Source organism: Echinops telfairi, unplaced genomic scaffold (genome assembly GCF_000313985.2).
Source record: "Echinops telfairi isolate 266 unplaced genomic scaffold, ASM31398v2 ScPeMD7_5592;HRSCAF=6446, whole genome shotgun sequence".
In the NCBI taxonomy this organism is placed as follows: Eukaryota; Metazoa; Chordata; class Mammalia; order Afrosoricida; family Tenrecidae; genus Echinops; species Echinops telfairi.
In genome coordinates, this window is record NW_022109491.1 from 26,830,639 (window position 1) to 26,844,522 (window position 13,884).

A 13,884-nucleotide genomic window follows, 5' to 3' on the forward strand; every position below is an offset into this window, starting at 1 on the left:
CTGGTGGCAGAGTGGGTGATGCGCTGAGCTGCGAACCACAGGTCAGCAGTTCGAACCCACCAGCTGTTCTCAGGAGAAAGATGAGGCGGTATACTCCTGTGAAGATTTAAAGTCACGGAAACCCAAAGTGACAGTTCTCCCTGTCCTACAGGGTCACGAGGGCTCAGGACTGGCTCAGTGGGAGGGAGTTTTTGGAGTGTGCACGGGAGCGAGGGTCTCAGCCACTGCACTTTGTCAGGGAACTTACCCCAGCCGCAGGTGGCCATCAGCCGCCTCGAGGGTGTCCGCGGGAGGAGTACTCATCGAGGAGGGTCAGGATTACTACAGAGTACTACTACGAGACCACAGAAGCCGTTACTACACAAGCAATAAGCACACGAAGCTGCTGTGACTCCACGTACCTTCCATGGAGACCTGCCCACTCCCGAAGGTCTCGCCAGCCCTCCCCGGAGGTGCCCACACCTCTCCATTTGCACCGAATCCACAGGGCAGTTTGGGCACCTGGAGGGATCCAAGGCGTGTTCCTTTTAAAAGCGCTTAATGTTGGGGGAACAAGAAGTCTGAAGGGGCAAGATTAGGATGGGTGGGTAGGCTAAGATTTCCCAGCAAAATCTCCTAGGACGGTCCGGGCTCCCCTCCCCGCCCCCCAAGAGTGAGCGAGGTGCCGCGTGGCTGTGATAGAGAAGACCTGGAGGCTGTTTTCCTGGCTGGCTTTCTCACCAGCAGCCACCATGACCTTCTGAGCCGACCTCTCCGCCTTTGGCCTTTGGTTTAACTGATTAATGCTAATGTCATGCTATGAAAACTTAAGACTTAAAAAAAATATGTTGTCACAGGTAGGTGACTTTGCCAGCCGCATTTTTAGGGTCACTGGCAGGCTTTCTGTAGGGTTCATGACTGTTCTTAGATTCTCTACCGCACCTGGCACCCGGCACCCCCCACCACCATGGCACCAGGACAGGCCCTGCCACCCCACCCTCCATGCTCTGCTGTGCTCACTTCATGGTGGATGCCATTTTCATGACCAAAACAAGTTGTCACCACTGGGCACCCCCAGAGAAGGGTGGGTGACAGAGGGACTGAGGGAGCCCTGCCTCCGTTATAACCTCCTGTGTCTCCAGGCAAGTCACACCTTCTCCGTGCTTCAGGGGATGAAGGGGTCGGGCTAGCAGGAGAAGCAAGGGACAAATGTATGCCTGCTCAAACGCAGACTGGGGCTGGGCCAGGCCAACCAACCTCACCCGCGCCCAACCCTCCCGCCCCAGCTCGCCTTGTGCTCTCAGCCAGCACCTGTGGAGTGGGTGGATGAGAGGGCGCAACTGTGCTCCTGAACGGGGTCTCCAGGGGAGCACCTGGGAACTTGATCCCCTTTCTTCCGAGGGGTGGACTCAGACTCAAACCTGTAACCTTTCCATTAGTGGCTGAGGGTATTAACCACTTGCATGTCCCGAGGACTCTCCAAGCACCTTGGAATGCCTTTCATGCTCTTGGGGTCCCCTCAGGTAGAGAGGCTACCTTCCAGTGCCCCAGTAACACCCACCATTGGAGCTTATCGTGAACCCCAGTCTAGATAGAAACACCTCCCCACTGACCAGCTCTTACCCAGCCCCCAAAGCCCTGTGGCCACCTTATTTCCAGGGGGTTGTGCTGCAGCAGGGGGCTGTTGGGAGCCGTGGCGTCACGTTGGATGTGAAAGAGAACTCACTGGGGCTTCCTAAGCTGTATGTTACGGGAGACTGCCAGGTCTTTCTCCCGTGGCACAATGGGGAAGTCTGAGCTAACAACCAAGACAGCAGCCCAGGGCTTAACCACTGAGCCACCAGGGCTCCGCAGGGCTGAAGTTAGTTGAAAGGCAGGCGCGTCCCTTGCCTGGAACCTGATTCCCACTGCGGGGCTGCCGGGGCTCCAGGTTGACTAGGAGCGTTGGCATGCACACACACTCAAATGCACGCTGCTGCGGGCCACACTGCCTTAGCAGGTCTGACCATGGCAGGAACTGACACAGCTGCGGCCAGCTGGTCCCTTTCCCCTGGGCTGTCCCCATGGGGCCTCACAGTGGTTGCTGTCTTCTGTAAGTCGGCGAGGCCCTTCTGCGGCAGAGAAGGATTCATGGTTGAATCCTTGCTATGTCCATCTTGGCAGCTCGGGCTCCCAGAAGAAGGTGTTTCCAGAAGGTGCATCCTGACGGGGCACTTCCTCCACCATATTCACCACCCTGGATGGCTCCGTTTCTGCAGCATCACCATTGCCATCTCTAGTTACCCAGACACCCAACGCCCCTTGCCAGCCGCTGGGTCTCTGACTTCCCTGGAAGGCTTCCCCAGGAGGCATCAGGCATGGCCATGAGTGTCCCAGCTCCCTTTGCAGGGGCACTGGCCCCTCGGCCCTCGGGACCTTTCCTCGATTCCTCAGCTTGGATACCGCCCTCCACGGCCCCACTTGGCGACTTCACTCTCCTGTCTGCTTCTAGGCTCCGGACACCTGACCGTCTATGTTGGATCATGTTTTGGGTCTTCACTAGACTGTCAAAGCAGCCCTGGTAGCACAGTGGTTAAAGCACTCCGCTGCCCACCATACCATGACAGTCTGCTTCTGTGACAGTAACAGCCTTGGACCCGCAGGACAGTTCTACTCCGTCCTACTCGCTCCCATCAGGTGGAAGCCGACTCACAAGGCTCTCTAATCCCTTAAAGAGGTGCAGCCTGGGAAACCCACAGGGGCGGCTGCACTGTGTCCTCCTCGAGGGCAGCTACGACTCGATGGCAGTGGGACTGTGTGTGTGTAGGACATGCGGCCCCTGTCCTGCCCTGTGTTCCCTACACCAACACCGTCATCGGCTATAGGGAAGGTGTAGCCTATCAACGCAACTTCTTTCTCTAAATCTTGGGTATACACTGCTTTGGGAAATACACACATTTAAAAACAGGGGAAAGAAACCCCTGCAGTGGTGCTTAGCAGGCAGATCCAGTAATACACCACCACTACAGATCTACTGACATACATTTCTCCCTTCCTGACAAAAGCCGACAGCTGTCTTCCTGTGTGCCCAATGGGGCAGCTGTGGCGGCCAGGCTAGTCTTAGAAGGGCCTGTAATGGATCTGCCCTCTGCGCGCATGGAACTCAGATGAACTCATCGGACACACTCCAAGCGGCAGCCCGGGGAATGCGGCTGCCCTTGGCATTTTACTTTTAATCCATTTTTGGTGTCAGCTGTCCCTCATTAATTCCCTGCATTCAATTAGAGGGCTGAATGAGAATCTCAAGCCGATGGTTTCTGGGCGATCCCTGCAGCCAGTGTGGTCTAAGGGTGGCAACAGAAGGCAGCCCAGGGATGTGCGTCGGGCAGTGTTCCAACAGACATACAGCCCCTAGGGGTAAAGCAGAGAGCTAAGCCCAAGGCTGTGTGCGAAGAGGCTGGCTGCAGGGACACACCGCTGGCACTCTGAGTCTCAAAGGTGGTAGAGTAGACACACTGAGACAGGGCCTCATGGCAAAGGTCCTCCTATGGTGAGATTTGAGAGGGAGTGTAAAAGGGCAGGGCGTCCCCCAGTCTAGCTTCCCAAGGAAGAAGACAGGGCAAAGAACGACTCAGTCTTCCCGTCTCACCCTTCTGACCAATCCTGACAGCAGCCGCGCTTCCAGGGGCACCATCTGCTTCCCTGCGGGCTCACGGCTGTCAGTCAAACCCACCAAACTCACGGCCATCAAGGCACTTCTGACGCTGGCCTCTGGGATTCCTAGACGTCACTTCACGGGAGTAAAAACCCTCAGCGTTCTCCTGAAGAGCTGCTGGTGGCTTTGAACCTCGGCCCTCACAGCAGACCACTGCGTAGCCGATCGGCCACCAAGGCTCCGTGCAGTGGCCATACAGAGCTCCTACACCATCCTCAACGCTATGAGGTTGTAACAGGATGCAATAATTCAGGATCAGGAATCACTCAGGATCTAGTTCTTCCATCCATGAGGACAACTTCTCATCTGTGCCTACAGGCAGGCCTCTCTGGTCCTTGGCCAACCCCACCTCTGCCCTGCTTGGCAACTGTAACACAGCTCTTTGGCACCACCATGAAATGGCCTGGGGGCACATCACTGGGCCTGTGAGCCCTGGCCAGAAGGGGCTCGGCATACACACGTGTAACCCCCTTCCTCTGCAGGCTGGGAGACCCTTGTTCTGCGGCTCTGTAGGCTCACCGCCTGGCACCGTCTGTGGTGTTGGTCTGTTTCTTGGGTCCAGGTTTTCGGACCCTGTCTCCGTAGTGGTAGCAAGGTCCCTGCTTCCCAGCCATCTCTCCCCACTCCTCTGCAGTCGTTGACAATCCGGTACTAATACTGCAATCGCTGCAGGGGCAGGGCATTATTTCATGTGGCTCTGCTAGCCAAAGTCTCAGCTCCCACCGAACGACCTCTTCCTCCATAAGAAGGTGGGGGAGGGTACTGATAGGATTCACCTGAGTCATTCTGAACAGGATTCTCTGCAATGCCATCCTGCTGTGTCCGGGTGGACTAGAGAAACAAATCCAGGACACTCATATGTGTATAAAAAGTAACTTTATATCAAAGAGTAATTGTATATTAACATCCCAGCCAAGTCCATAAGTCCGATATTACCCCATATGTCCATTACCGTCTATAAATTCTTCAGACTCATGCACTCATGCTATGACACTGAATGCAGGAAGATCACAGGCCAGTGTGTGGAAAGTCTTGTGGATCCAATGGTGGTGGAAGCATCTCAGCGCTGGTGTGGGTCTCCACATGACTCCTCCAGCTCCAGGGCTCTAGCTCTATCAGTGTAGCTCCATGTGCCTTGTCCACAGGAATCTCTTGCAGGGAGTGAGTCTCTATCCGGCCTCCAGTGAGCTATTTATCTCCATTTGCGCTTCCCAAATGAGGTCATCGAGCTATGATCTGATTGACAGGCTAGACTCCACCCCTTTGGAAGTTGCCAGGAGATTATGTAACTGCCACACATGGGGAAGAGAGATACCATTACCAGCAAGAGCCAGAAGTGGAGCGTGCCCTTTGGACCCAAGATCCTCTGTGTAGTGAACCTCCTGGATCCAGAAGACAGCTAGACCATCAGAGGAGCAGCAGTAGAACCAGGAGGCCAAGTGTGGGATGGAACAATGGACTTCCCAGCCCACAGAGCAAGTAAAGTCAAGTGCTTCTGAGTAGGAGGCTGGCTGATGGCGTGGGTGCCTCTGGGCACTTAACTGAGGAAGGTGGGCTTGCTGACCCACCGAAGTGGAGCTGGATCCCTTTGGGCTGAAGCTTCCTGGGGTGGGGTGCCTCTGGACACTTCAGTCAGGGTGCTGGGTTTGCTCCCACTGCACTTGAGCTGACTGCCTTCCAGTTGAGGCTTACAGTGGCGTGGTATGCCCCTTGGGCATCATTAGCAGATCTGAACCGTGAGTTCTGTGTACCCACTGCAATGGATATTAGAACCCAGAGCGGTAAAATAGAGAACACTAATGACAACATCACAAGTCATAAATATCATATCCAAAAAAGACTTACTAGGGAGTTAACAAGTTACAATTCAGGATCAGGGACAACTTACGGTACAGTTCTTTGATCAGGACAGCTTCTCAGATGCCTGCCACAGGCAGGCCTCTCTGGCCCTCAGCCTCTCCATGCTGCCTGGACAAATATTACAAGACTCTCTAGCAGCACCACTAAGGGCTCCGGAGCATCCCACTCAGTCACGCAGCATTGGCCCAAAGACATTCAGCCCTCTTGCTTCTTGGGCCAGCACTCATTGTAATAAGCCTATTTCATGAGCTGGGAAACCTATTGTGCTATCTTGTGCTGGCTTCTGCTTACATGCTTTCTCATGACTGGCTGTCTGGGTTTAAAGCTGCTTTTCCTGAGTGGTGGAGGTTTGTCAGTGCACAGAGCCCAGGTTCCAAGGGCATGTTTCGCTCCCATCTCTCTTGTGGTAGCAAAGCCCCCACCTCCCACATGGCTTCTTTTAAGCCTAACACCGTAGCAAAACTGACCAATCCCCGTGTTAAGGTTCTACACATATTATTTGCATGATCCCACCCCCACAGGGCAGCTTGCAACTTATTTGCATGATCAGCAAGCTAACAAATCTCACTGGAGCGCTACAAGCACTTCATTTCTATAGTTCTAGAGCCATTGGGTGGGAGTTACAAGGCCCTGGCGATGCCCTGGGTTGCTAACCATGAGGCTGGGGCAGTTCAAACCCACCAGCTGTCCATTGGAGAAGGATGAGGCTTTCTACTCCTGTCAACAGGTATGGCCTCAGAAACTCACAGGGCAGTTCCACCCTGTCCTATAGGGTCATTCTGAGTCAGAACTGCCGTGATCGCAGTGAGACAGAGCCATTTAGCAGGAGTTACAAGACCCTGGTGAGAAAGGAAATAGAAAAATGACCCATCACATAATAAGTCGAGAGGCCATAGAACAAGCCTTCAGGTATACCCTGCAGCTCTTGGCTCGTGGCAAGGCAACAGTCTGGAGTCATTTCAAGAGACAGGCTTGCTCACCGACAGAGGCAGAGGCTCATTTGGGGCTAGCCATCTCCTGAAACAAAAGGGATGAGACGCTATGCTTTCTTGTAGCCAAACTGCCAACATGGTCTTTACAGGGGCAGTGGCTGGCTGCAGAGGCAGAAACTGTCTCCTGTGGCTTATCCCATATCAAACAATGAAGTGTTAGCGTGTGAAACGATCGTAGGTTCATCCTGCCACGCTGGTCCGTCACCCATAACTCCCCCGTCCTGTCTATTTAAGGAATGGAAAAACACAGTCGCTTGGAGTCTCAGCCTTTGTAAAGGTTACAGCAGAATTAGAAACAAATCTTCCTAAATTCTAGGGCTGTGACTATCCCCGCCATGTTTCTAAAAAGCAGAAATAAAACCCAGGAAAGACAGCTGAGCCCTGCCGGTATCGAGCTCAGCACCTTGCCCAGCCCTGTCGTGTGCACCTGGATTGGTTACAGGTGGACAGGTCCTCCCGTGGCTTCAGAATCATAGCAAGCCCCAGGGGGTGCGGACGGCTCATCGGAGCCATTGGGTGGGTCTGAACGGCCCACCTGTTAGCAGCCTTGCACAAACTTTTGTGTGCCACCCAGAGACTTTGAGCATGGTTATGTATGTGATCAAGTTACAGCAAAACATTGCGAATCCAGGCAGCGAGCATGTGGAATTGTTCCACTCTGCTGTGTGATGGTGAGAGTTGAGTGTCCGCTGGGCAAGGTCATGAGCTTTGGTGGTTTGGCAGCAATGCTCCAAGTATCCCCCGTGATGCCATCAGTTGTAAGGGTGCAGCCTGCGCCCAATCTAGATGGGTGTGCTGGCTGGCCCAGGAGCCTGCGTCCAGCGTGTAGCACCAGGGCTTGGGGGGTGTGAGCTTTGTGTGAGCTGTGCCCGAGGGGCCTGTCATTTACTTGCTGCTCTTGGGTTCATGGGCCCCTGCAGCTTCGTGAATCAGATGCTTGAGCCACAGGCCCGAGACTGCCATGTGTGCTACCCGCTGAAAGAAGCCTCTTCATCTGGGTAGTGCACCTTGCTGGCTTCACTGTGCTAGAGGACCCCCACCCCCACCCCAAGGCCATTTGACAGTTTGTTTAAAAATTCTGGAGGAAATAAGATTGGACCTGTTACTCTTGATGACCTAAAGTCACACAGGGTAGAATTTAGAACATCACAGCAAGGCCCTGAACAACACCCCTCTTCTATTTAAAACCAACACTTCTTGACTAGGGCAACTCAAGGAGGTGTCTGAAGGTGGAGGCATTCCTGGTGGCCTGGTTAACAGGGAGGGGAGGGGTGTGTTACAGGCACCTACAGTGTCAGACCCAGGGAAGCCCCTGCAGCCACTGGCTGCCCACACCGATAGCTCTTTCCCCATCAAATGCAGAGAGCCTCCAAGGAAGCCCACGGGTTTAAAACCAAAGCACCCCCTTTGTACGTCTGTATCAATCTGCCCATGAAACACTAGGTCGCCAATTGGACGGTGGCTCACTTCCTCCTTGTAACCCCAGAACATATAGTTAACAGACAACTGATGAGGGGTGTGCTCTCTGACTACCCTACTTCAAGAGGTCCCTGGGTCAAATCTACGGGTCTCCCTCCCCAGCCAGTGTTCCAGGAAGTTGGTTCACGTCTGTCCAGATGGGACCTGAGACACAAAGTTCCCATCACCATGCCTCCTGCACTATCCCACCTGGTAAGCACCAAATGGCTGGGGGTGGGGGGCGGGGGGGTGTCGGAGTAAGACACAACTTGAAAGTAAGCACCAGTACACACACCTGAGAAAAGCCAGCATAAAGCACTTTTATTGCAGTAATAAAACTTGAAAGTCACATGGTGCAGAGACGAGGGGTGGTGGGCAGCAACTTCTCACCAAATCACTACACAGGACAGCAAAGGGTTGAGAGGGGTGGGGGCCAGGAAACGGAGTTGGGGGTGGGGGAGAGCTGAGCATCCAGAAACAGGAGATGCTGAAGCTGCGATGACCAGCATCATTTTCTTAAGAGAACACGCAAGGGTTTGTCATGATGACTGGGCTTTCAGTGGGCGGCTAAGTGTCTACAAACAGCACCTTCAATTTAAACGTTCAATTAAAGTTCTTAAAGTTTAGGAAGTGGCAGAGCTTCGATAGCTACTAGATTACAAAAGTCCTGAAAATCCATTAGAAAAACCACAGGATGGTCAATAAAATAAAATAAAATAACCAGTTAAAATACAAGCCAGGCCACAAAGAAGGCTTCAGAGGTCCCTGCCGGCCGGGGACGGATACCGGTAGTGTCCAACACCAGAGGGAGGATGATCTGCTTTGAAAGGCAGCCGGGTGGGGGTAGTGGAGGCAGAGGCTCTTCACCTCCCCACATCATTTTTGAGGAGGGCTCTTAATTCAACCCAAGGCTTGCTCTCCACTAGGAGAACATCGCAGCCTCAACAATGCCTCATGTCTGCTATGGCTTTGCAGCGCAGCAGCAAGAATGTTTAATATACAATAAAAATTTCCTCCAAAGAACAAAGCAAAACTGGAAAAGAAAATAATAAAGTTCCTTGCAACCCCCCTCCCCATTCCTAAAGTTAACCCTTTGTGCTGTTAATACTGGATCGTATGCTTAATCGGAAACTGAGATCCAAAAGACAGAACCAGAACAAAATAAACTGAGTGACCGGAGGTCGGTGGCAAACAGTTGAAGTCGATATCCATACGAGAGGGGAGAGGAAACAGAGGTGTCGGAAGCAAAGCTGAGTGACAGAACGCATTCAGTCAGGGGTAGATGTTTACACAAGAGTGTAGTGGAACGAACGTCAGAGGAAGCTCCGTTCGGAGTCACGTGCGTGCGTCTGGAGGCGCCAGGTCCCTCCGGGGCTGATCTGTGGGGACAGGAAGCGTGTGAGTTGCGGCAGCTCAGAGTTGTGTCTGCAGTGTCTGTGTAGCGGGGAGGGAGAGCCACGGCTTCTCTGAGCCCCAGGATGGCTGAGGGGTGTTACGGAGGCCCGGCCAGTGCACAGGCTGGCTCTCAGGTAAGGAGCCCTCCCTTTGTTTACACTGGTCTTTCGTATTTCAGTCTATAGTGAAGCTGACCTGCTGCAGGAAGACTGCCCAGGACTGGATGGCCAATGTGGCTACAGAGGGCCATATATCACCCGTGAAGTGGGAAACGCCCCGGGAATAGTGGGCCCTGCCGGATGAGCTGGCCTACAGTGTGGCCAGGCACCGCTGAAGAGGTTTAGGAAGCTTCCCAGGTGAGTCTACTGCACAGCTGAGCTTGTATCCGCCGTGCTGAACACAGACGCGGAGAGATGTCTGCAGTGTCTGTCTGTCCAGTCACTCGGGCCTACGACTTCCTGGGTCTGCCTCTGGGTTTTCCCTCCAGACCCTTCCGCCTAACTAGGGGAAGTTCACCTCTCTCCCCCACTAGGCTTACAGAAACCATTTCCAAACCAGGATCACTCCAAATGACTGGGCTCTCAGAGAACGGGGAAGGAAGTCCGGATAAGGGGTAGCTCTCCGGGCAAACAGCGGGCCTGTCCCAGTGAGAAAGCTGGCCAGCAAGGTCATGCTGTCTCTGCTGGGATGGGCCTCACCAGCCTCTGGGAACAGGATGCTGACTTCTAAAGAATGGCAAGGTTGGCACGAAACACTTAGTCTACCTTTTCCATAGTCCCAACTCCTGGTCAGTTTGTCCACGATGGAGAGACTTCATCTCACAGCGCCTGTCAGCTGCCCCGGCCTTACAAAACCCACCAGAGAACACATGACAGCCCTGCCACCAGTGGGCACCCGTCGAGGGAGGATGCCGGGACATGTGGCCCTTGCTCTGAGCCATCAAGCATTGGGCACAACGTGAGGGGAGCCCAGTCCTCCAGCCTGAAGAGTCCTTACCCGAGCACAGGGGCTAAGGGGAGGCCAGTGCTGTCATTCCAGCTTCAGAAGCTCCACGTCAAAGACCAGAGTGGCGTTTGGTGGGATGATGCCAGGGTGCCCAGTAGCACCGTAGGCATAGTCTGGGGAGATGGTCAGTTTGGCTCTCTGACCCACGCTCATCTGAGAAAAGAACGAGAAAGAAAGAATCAGCCGGACGGCGCTCTGGCGAGGACACCAGGGGCTTGTGGGAGGTTGTCGGCCAGCCCCACGACCCCTGCACTGCAGTTAGAAACTGCCCTCTGGACTCACTTTCGGAACGACACTCTTCTCGCCGGGTCTCAGTCATCTGACACTGGGCAGATAACGAGCACACTCAAGCACCACTCAGCCCACGCCCAGCCAGAGGCCTCTCTGCACCCTGGACCAACACTTTGCTTCAGTAGAAACAGCGCACACAGAGCAGGACTCGGCGTGACTCAACTACTGTCCTGCCTCTGTGCACGACCTACCAATAACACAAATAGTTGGGGTAGTTTACTGGTCGGTGTTTTCTCTAATTCTACCTGCTTAAAATGTTCTGAGGCACACAGCAGCACGCACACAGTGTGCTACAGCTACCATTTGTGCATGGAATATTTCTATAAGCAGAGCAGAGGAGTCCAGGTTATGGGAAGGTTGAACCCCTCCGCTGCTCCGTGGGACAAAGATGTGCCTTAGAAAGCCCACGGGGCAACGAATGTACACATGTGCTTGACACAACGGATCGATGGATAGACTATGGTAAGAGTTGTGCGAGCCCCAATAAAAAGCCTGGAAAAAAAAAAGAAAAAGAGAGAGAGAGCCTATGGGGTAGTTCAACTCCGTGCTAGGGGGCCAGTGCTGAGTGGGGGAGGGTGGGGAGGAGCAGCGTTCCCCCTCACATACTGGCATGTGTTGTCATTTCCGGACAAGCTAAGGGTAAATATGGAGCAGGCTCTCTAAGGTATTCCCATGCCTTCATGGCTGATTTCTTGTAGCCTCCACATGGGCACTCTGGCTCAGCCCCAGCTACCATGGCAATCCAGATCCCTTGTTTCTGCCAGCTCCCTCTACACACAGGGGCATACGGGGACCCAGGTGGTAAGGAGAGCCGGCAGGGGAAGCAGAGGTGACTCCCACTGTCTCCGCCTTGCGCCACTGTGGCCTATCTAACACAATTCAGAGTCAAATGATTCCACTTGTAGAATATTAGGCTGGCTTATTTTGCTGTTTGGAGGGTGGTTACAAAGGACCACCCACTGCCTGAGAGCCCTCAGAATATCCTAACCTGAGAAGATGCCCACGGGACGCTGCCAGAACGAACGACACTTGCTGCCAATCGTCCCTGTGAATTCCACATCTGTGAGCCTGGGAAGCCCAACCAGTGGCATCAGGATGAGCCCTCTTCTTGGCTGGCTCTGGGGACGCTGCTCCCGACTTCTCGCTGGGAGGCAGCAGTGACTGTCCCAAGGCTCTGGGCCGGGGCGAGCCTGGGTGGGGCTGAGAAGCAGGTTGTTGGGGCGAGAGCAGGAGGGACATGTAACAGTGACTGGCCCAGCGCTGCTGGGAGCCAGAGATGAGCTGTGGTGTGGCTTGGGGGACGGGGCGGGGACAGAAAGAGAAGACAAGACTGGCCAGGTTTCCAGAGGGAAGTAAACGCCGCAAAGGCCCTTCCTTCTCGGTCAGCCAACATCTGTGAGCAGGATGGCCGGAAGCTCCTGCCAGTTGTGCGACGAGGTTTGCCTGGAGATAAGCCGGTGACATTTTCTGGGAAGCTGATTAATGTGTGTTCCGGAAACGGGCAGACGGCAATCCCTTGCAATCTCCATGACATCCCCAGCCCTCCTTGGAGAGAGACGGACTACCCATCAGGCTGGGCCTCCTCATAAAGCCCCGGGGTCTCAGGCTAACCTCAACACCCCCCTGTACCTGGTCAGCACCAAGAAAAAAATATTCTTGGGAGTGATAAAGGATAGACTCCAACGGAGATCTACCAACCCCCAGTCTCCCATTGTCTCCCGGGAATTCTGTAGGGTTGGCTTACAAAGGTGTTCACAGAAATGGGGTGGGGCCTGCCAGGAAGCAGAAGCCAGGCCAACCAAAGGACTCTTTCTCCTCTAGTCTGACCTCCCAGAAGAGGTCGGACACAACATGCCCAGGAAGACCTGCGTCAATTAAAACGACAAGGAGAGGCCATGTTTCACGGTGTCCCAAAGCCACAGGTGTAACAGCAGGCTCTGCTGGCAGGCCGCAGGGAGACAGGCCCTTGCCTCAGCGTGGGGTGGGGGTCAGACCTGCCCAAGTCTGATGCACACAGCCACACAAGGCGAGTCACCAGGGCCTGGTTTTGACAGCACAGAACCAGACACTGGGGAAAGGGAAACAAGCAAACCCACTTACCTGGGCCACCCCTTCTTCCCAGCCTCGGATCACCTCCTGCTTGCCCAGCATGAACTTAAAGGGCTTGTTTCTATCCCGGGAGGAGTCAAATTTCTTCCCATCTTCCAGCATCCCTGGGGAGGAGGGCAGCTTTAGTCACAAGGAGTAATGGGAGGCGGCGCCACACAAACCAGCAGCAGAGCCCCCAACCACTGATCCCCTGCGCCTCATGGGATGACCAAGGAGCTGGACACCCCCCCCCCCAACCAATCCCAGACCCCTGGATGGTCTCCATGAAGTCAGAGGGGCAGGCAGGCGGCAGTCTGCCCTGGTCTGTAGAGTGGGGAGCTGTCCTCACTTTCCCAGCGACCCCAGTTGCTGGGAGTCATACACAAGTCACCACCCCTCACCTTGTAGGAGCAGCAGGCAGACCCGCACCCCCATGGCTCTGGATGCGACCCTCACATGCTGTTGGTGCGCAGGAGGTGAGGGGAGACCCACTCTGCACTCTGGGGGCTGTAAGACCAAGGTGCGGGAAGCTGTCGCCAGCGTACGGAGGTGAATCTAACACTTGGGGCACAGAGTGGGGGGGTGGGCCTCTCAAGGTGTCAGACTCCTGCAGGACCAGTCCAAAGGGACGGCTGGGCTGAACCGTGACACAGAAGTGAGTGACAGACCTGGTGTGTCTGCACCGCTCGTCTTAGGCCATGCTGCCCCGGGAACGCCCAACAAGGGCTGCTGAGAACAGCGGGGTAGGGAGGCCTCACTGCCCTTCCCCGTGGGGTATGGCTGACGACCCTCACTCCGCTTAGCAGCTTCTCCCCCGAGTCACACCCACCCACCAATGGTGACCCCCCAGCGCAGACCTCCAGGGGTTCAGGTCCCAGAGGGTAAAGTGACACAAGAGCGACAGACACGGGCAGCCTGCCCTTGTTGGAAGGGCCTGTCCGCACTGGCCTCTGAGAACAACACTGTCAGTCGGCTGTGAGCTGACACTGAAGCTCCACAAATCCCCACCCCAGCCCCAGACTGGGAAGGGGCGCCGGGGAGGGTGGTTACCCTGTCAGACTCTGCAGATATAAGACAAGGGCAACCCGAGACCAGTTGAGAGCACCCAGCCGCCAGCCCATC

The 13,884-nt window shown here is 54.7% G+C and overlaps 1 protein-coding gene across 1 annotated transcript; it reads right to left on the reverse strand.

The window, feature by feature from the left end:
* Positions 1–8,279: 8,279 nt before the first annotated feature.
* FKBP1A (FKBP prolyl isomerase 1A) lies at positions 8,280–12,887 on the reverse strand. The gene is made up of 3 exons (XM_013008734.2): positions 12,775–12,887; positions 10,375–10,536; positions 8,280–9,362 (listed from the first exon to the last, which is right to left on the reverse strand). The coding sequence occupies exons 1-2, from the start codon at positions 12,883–12,885 to the stop codon at positions 10,408–10,410; spliced, it is 240 nt and encodes a 79-aa protein (XP_012864188.1). The 5' UTR covers positions 12,886–12,887; the 3' UTR covers positions 8,280–9,362; positions 10,375–10,407.
* Positions 12,888–13,884: the final 997 nt, after the last annotated feature.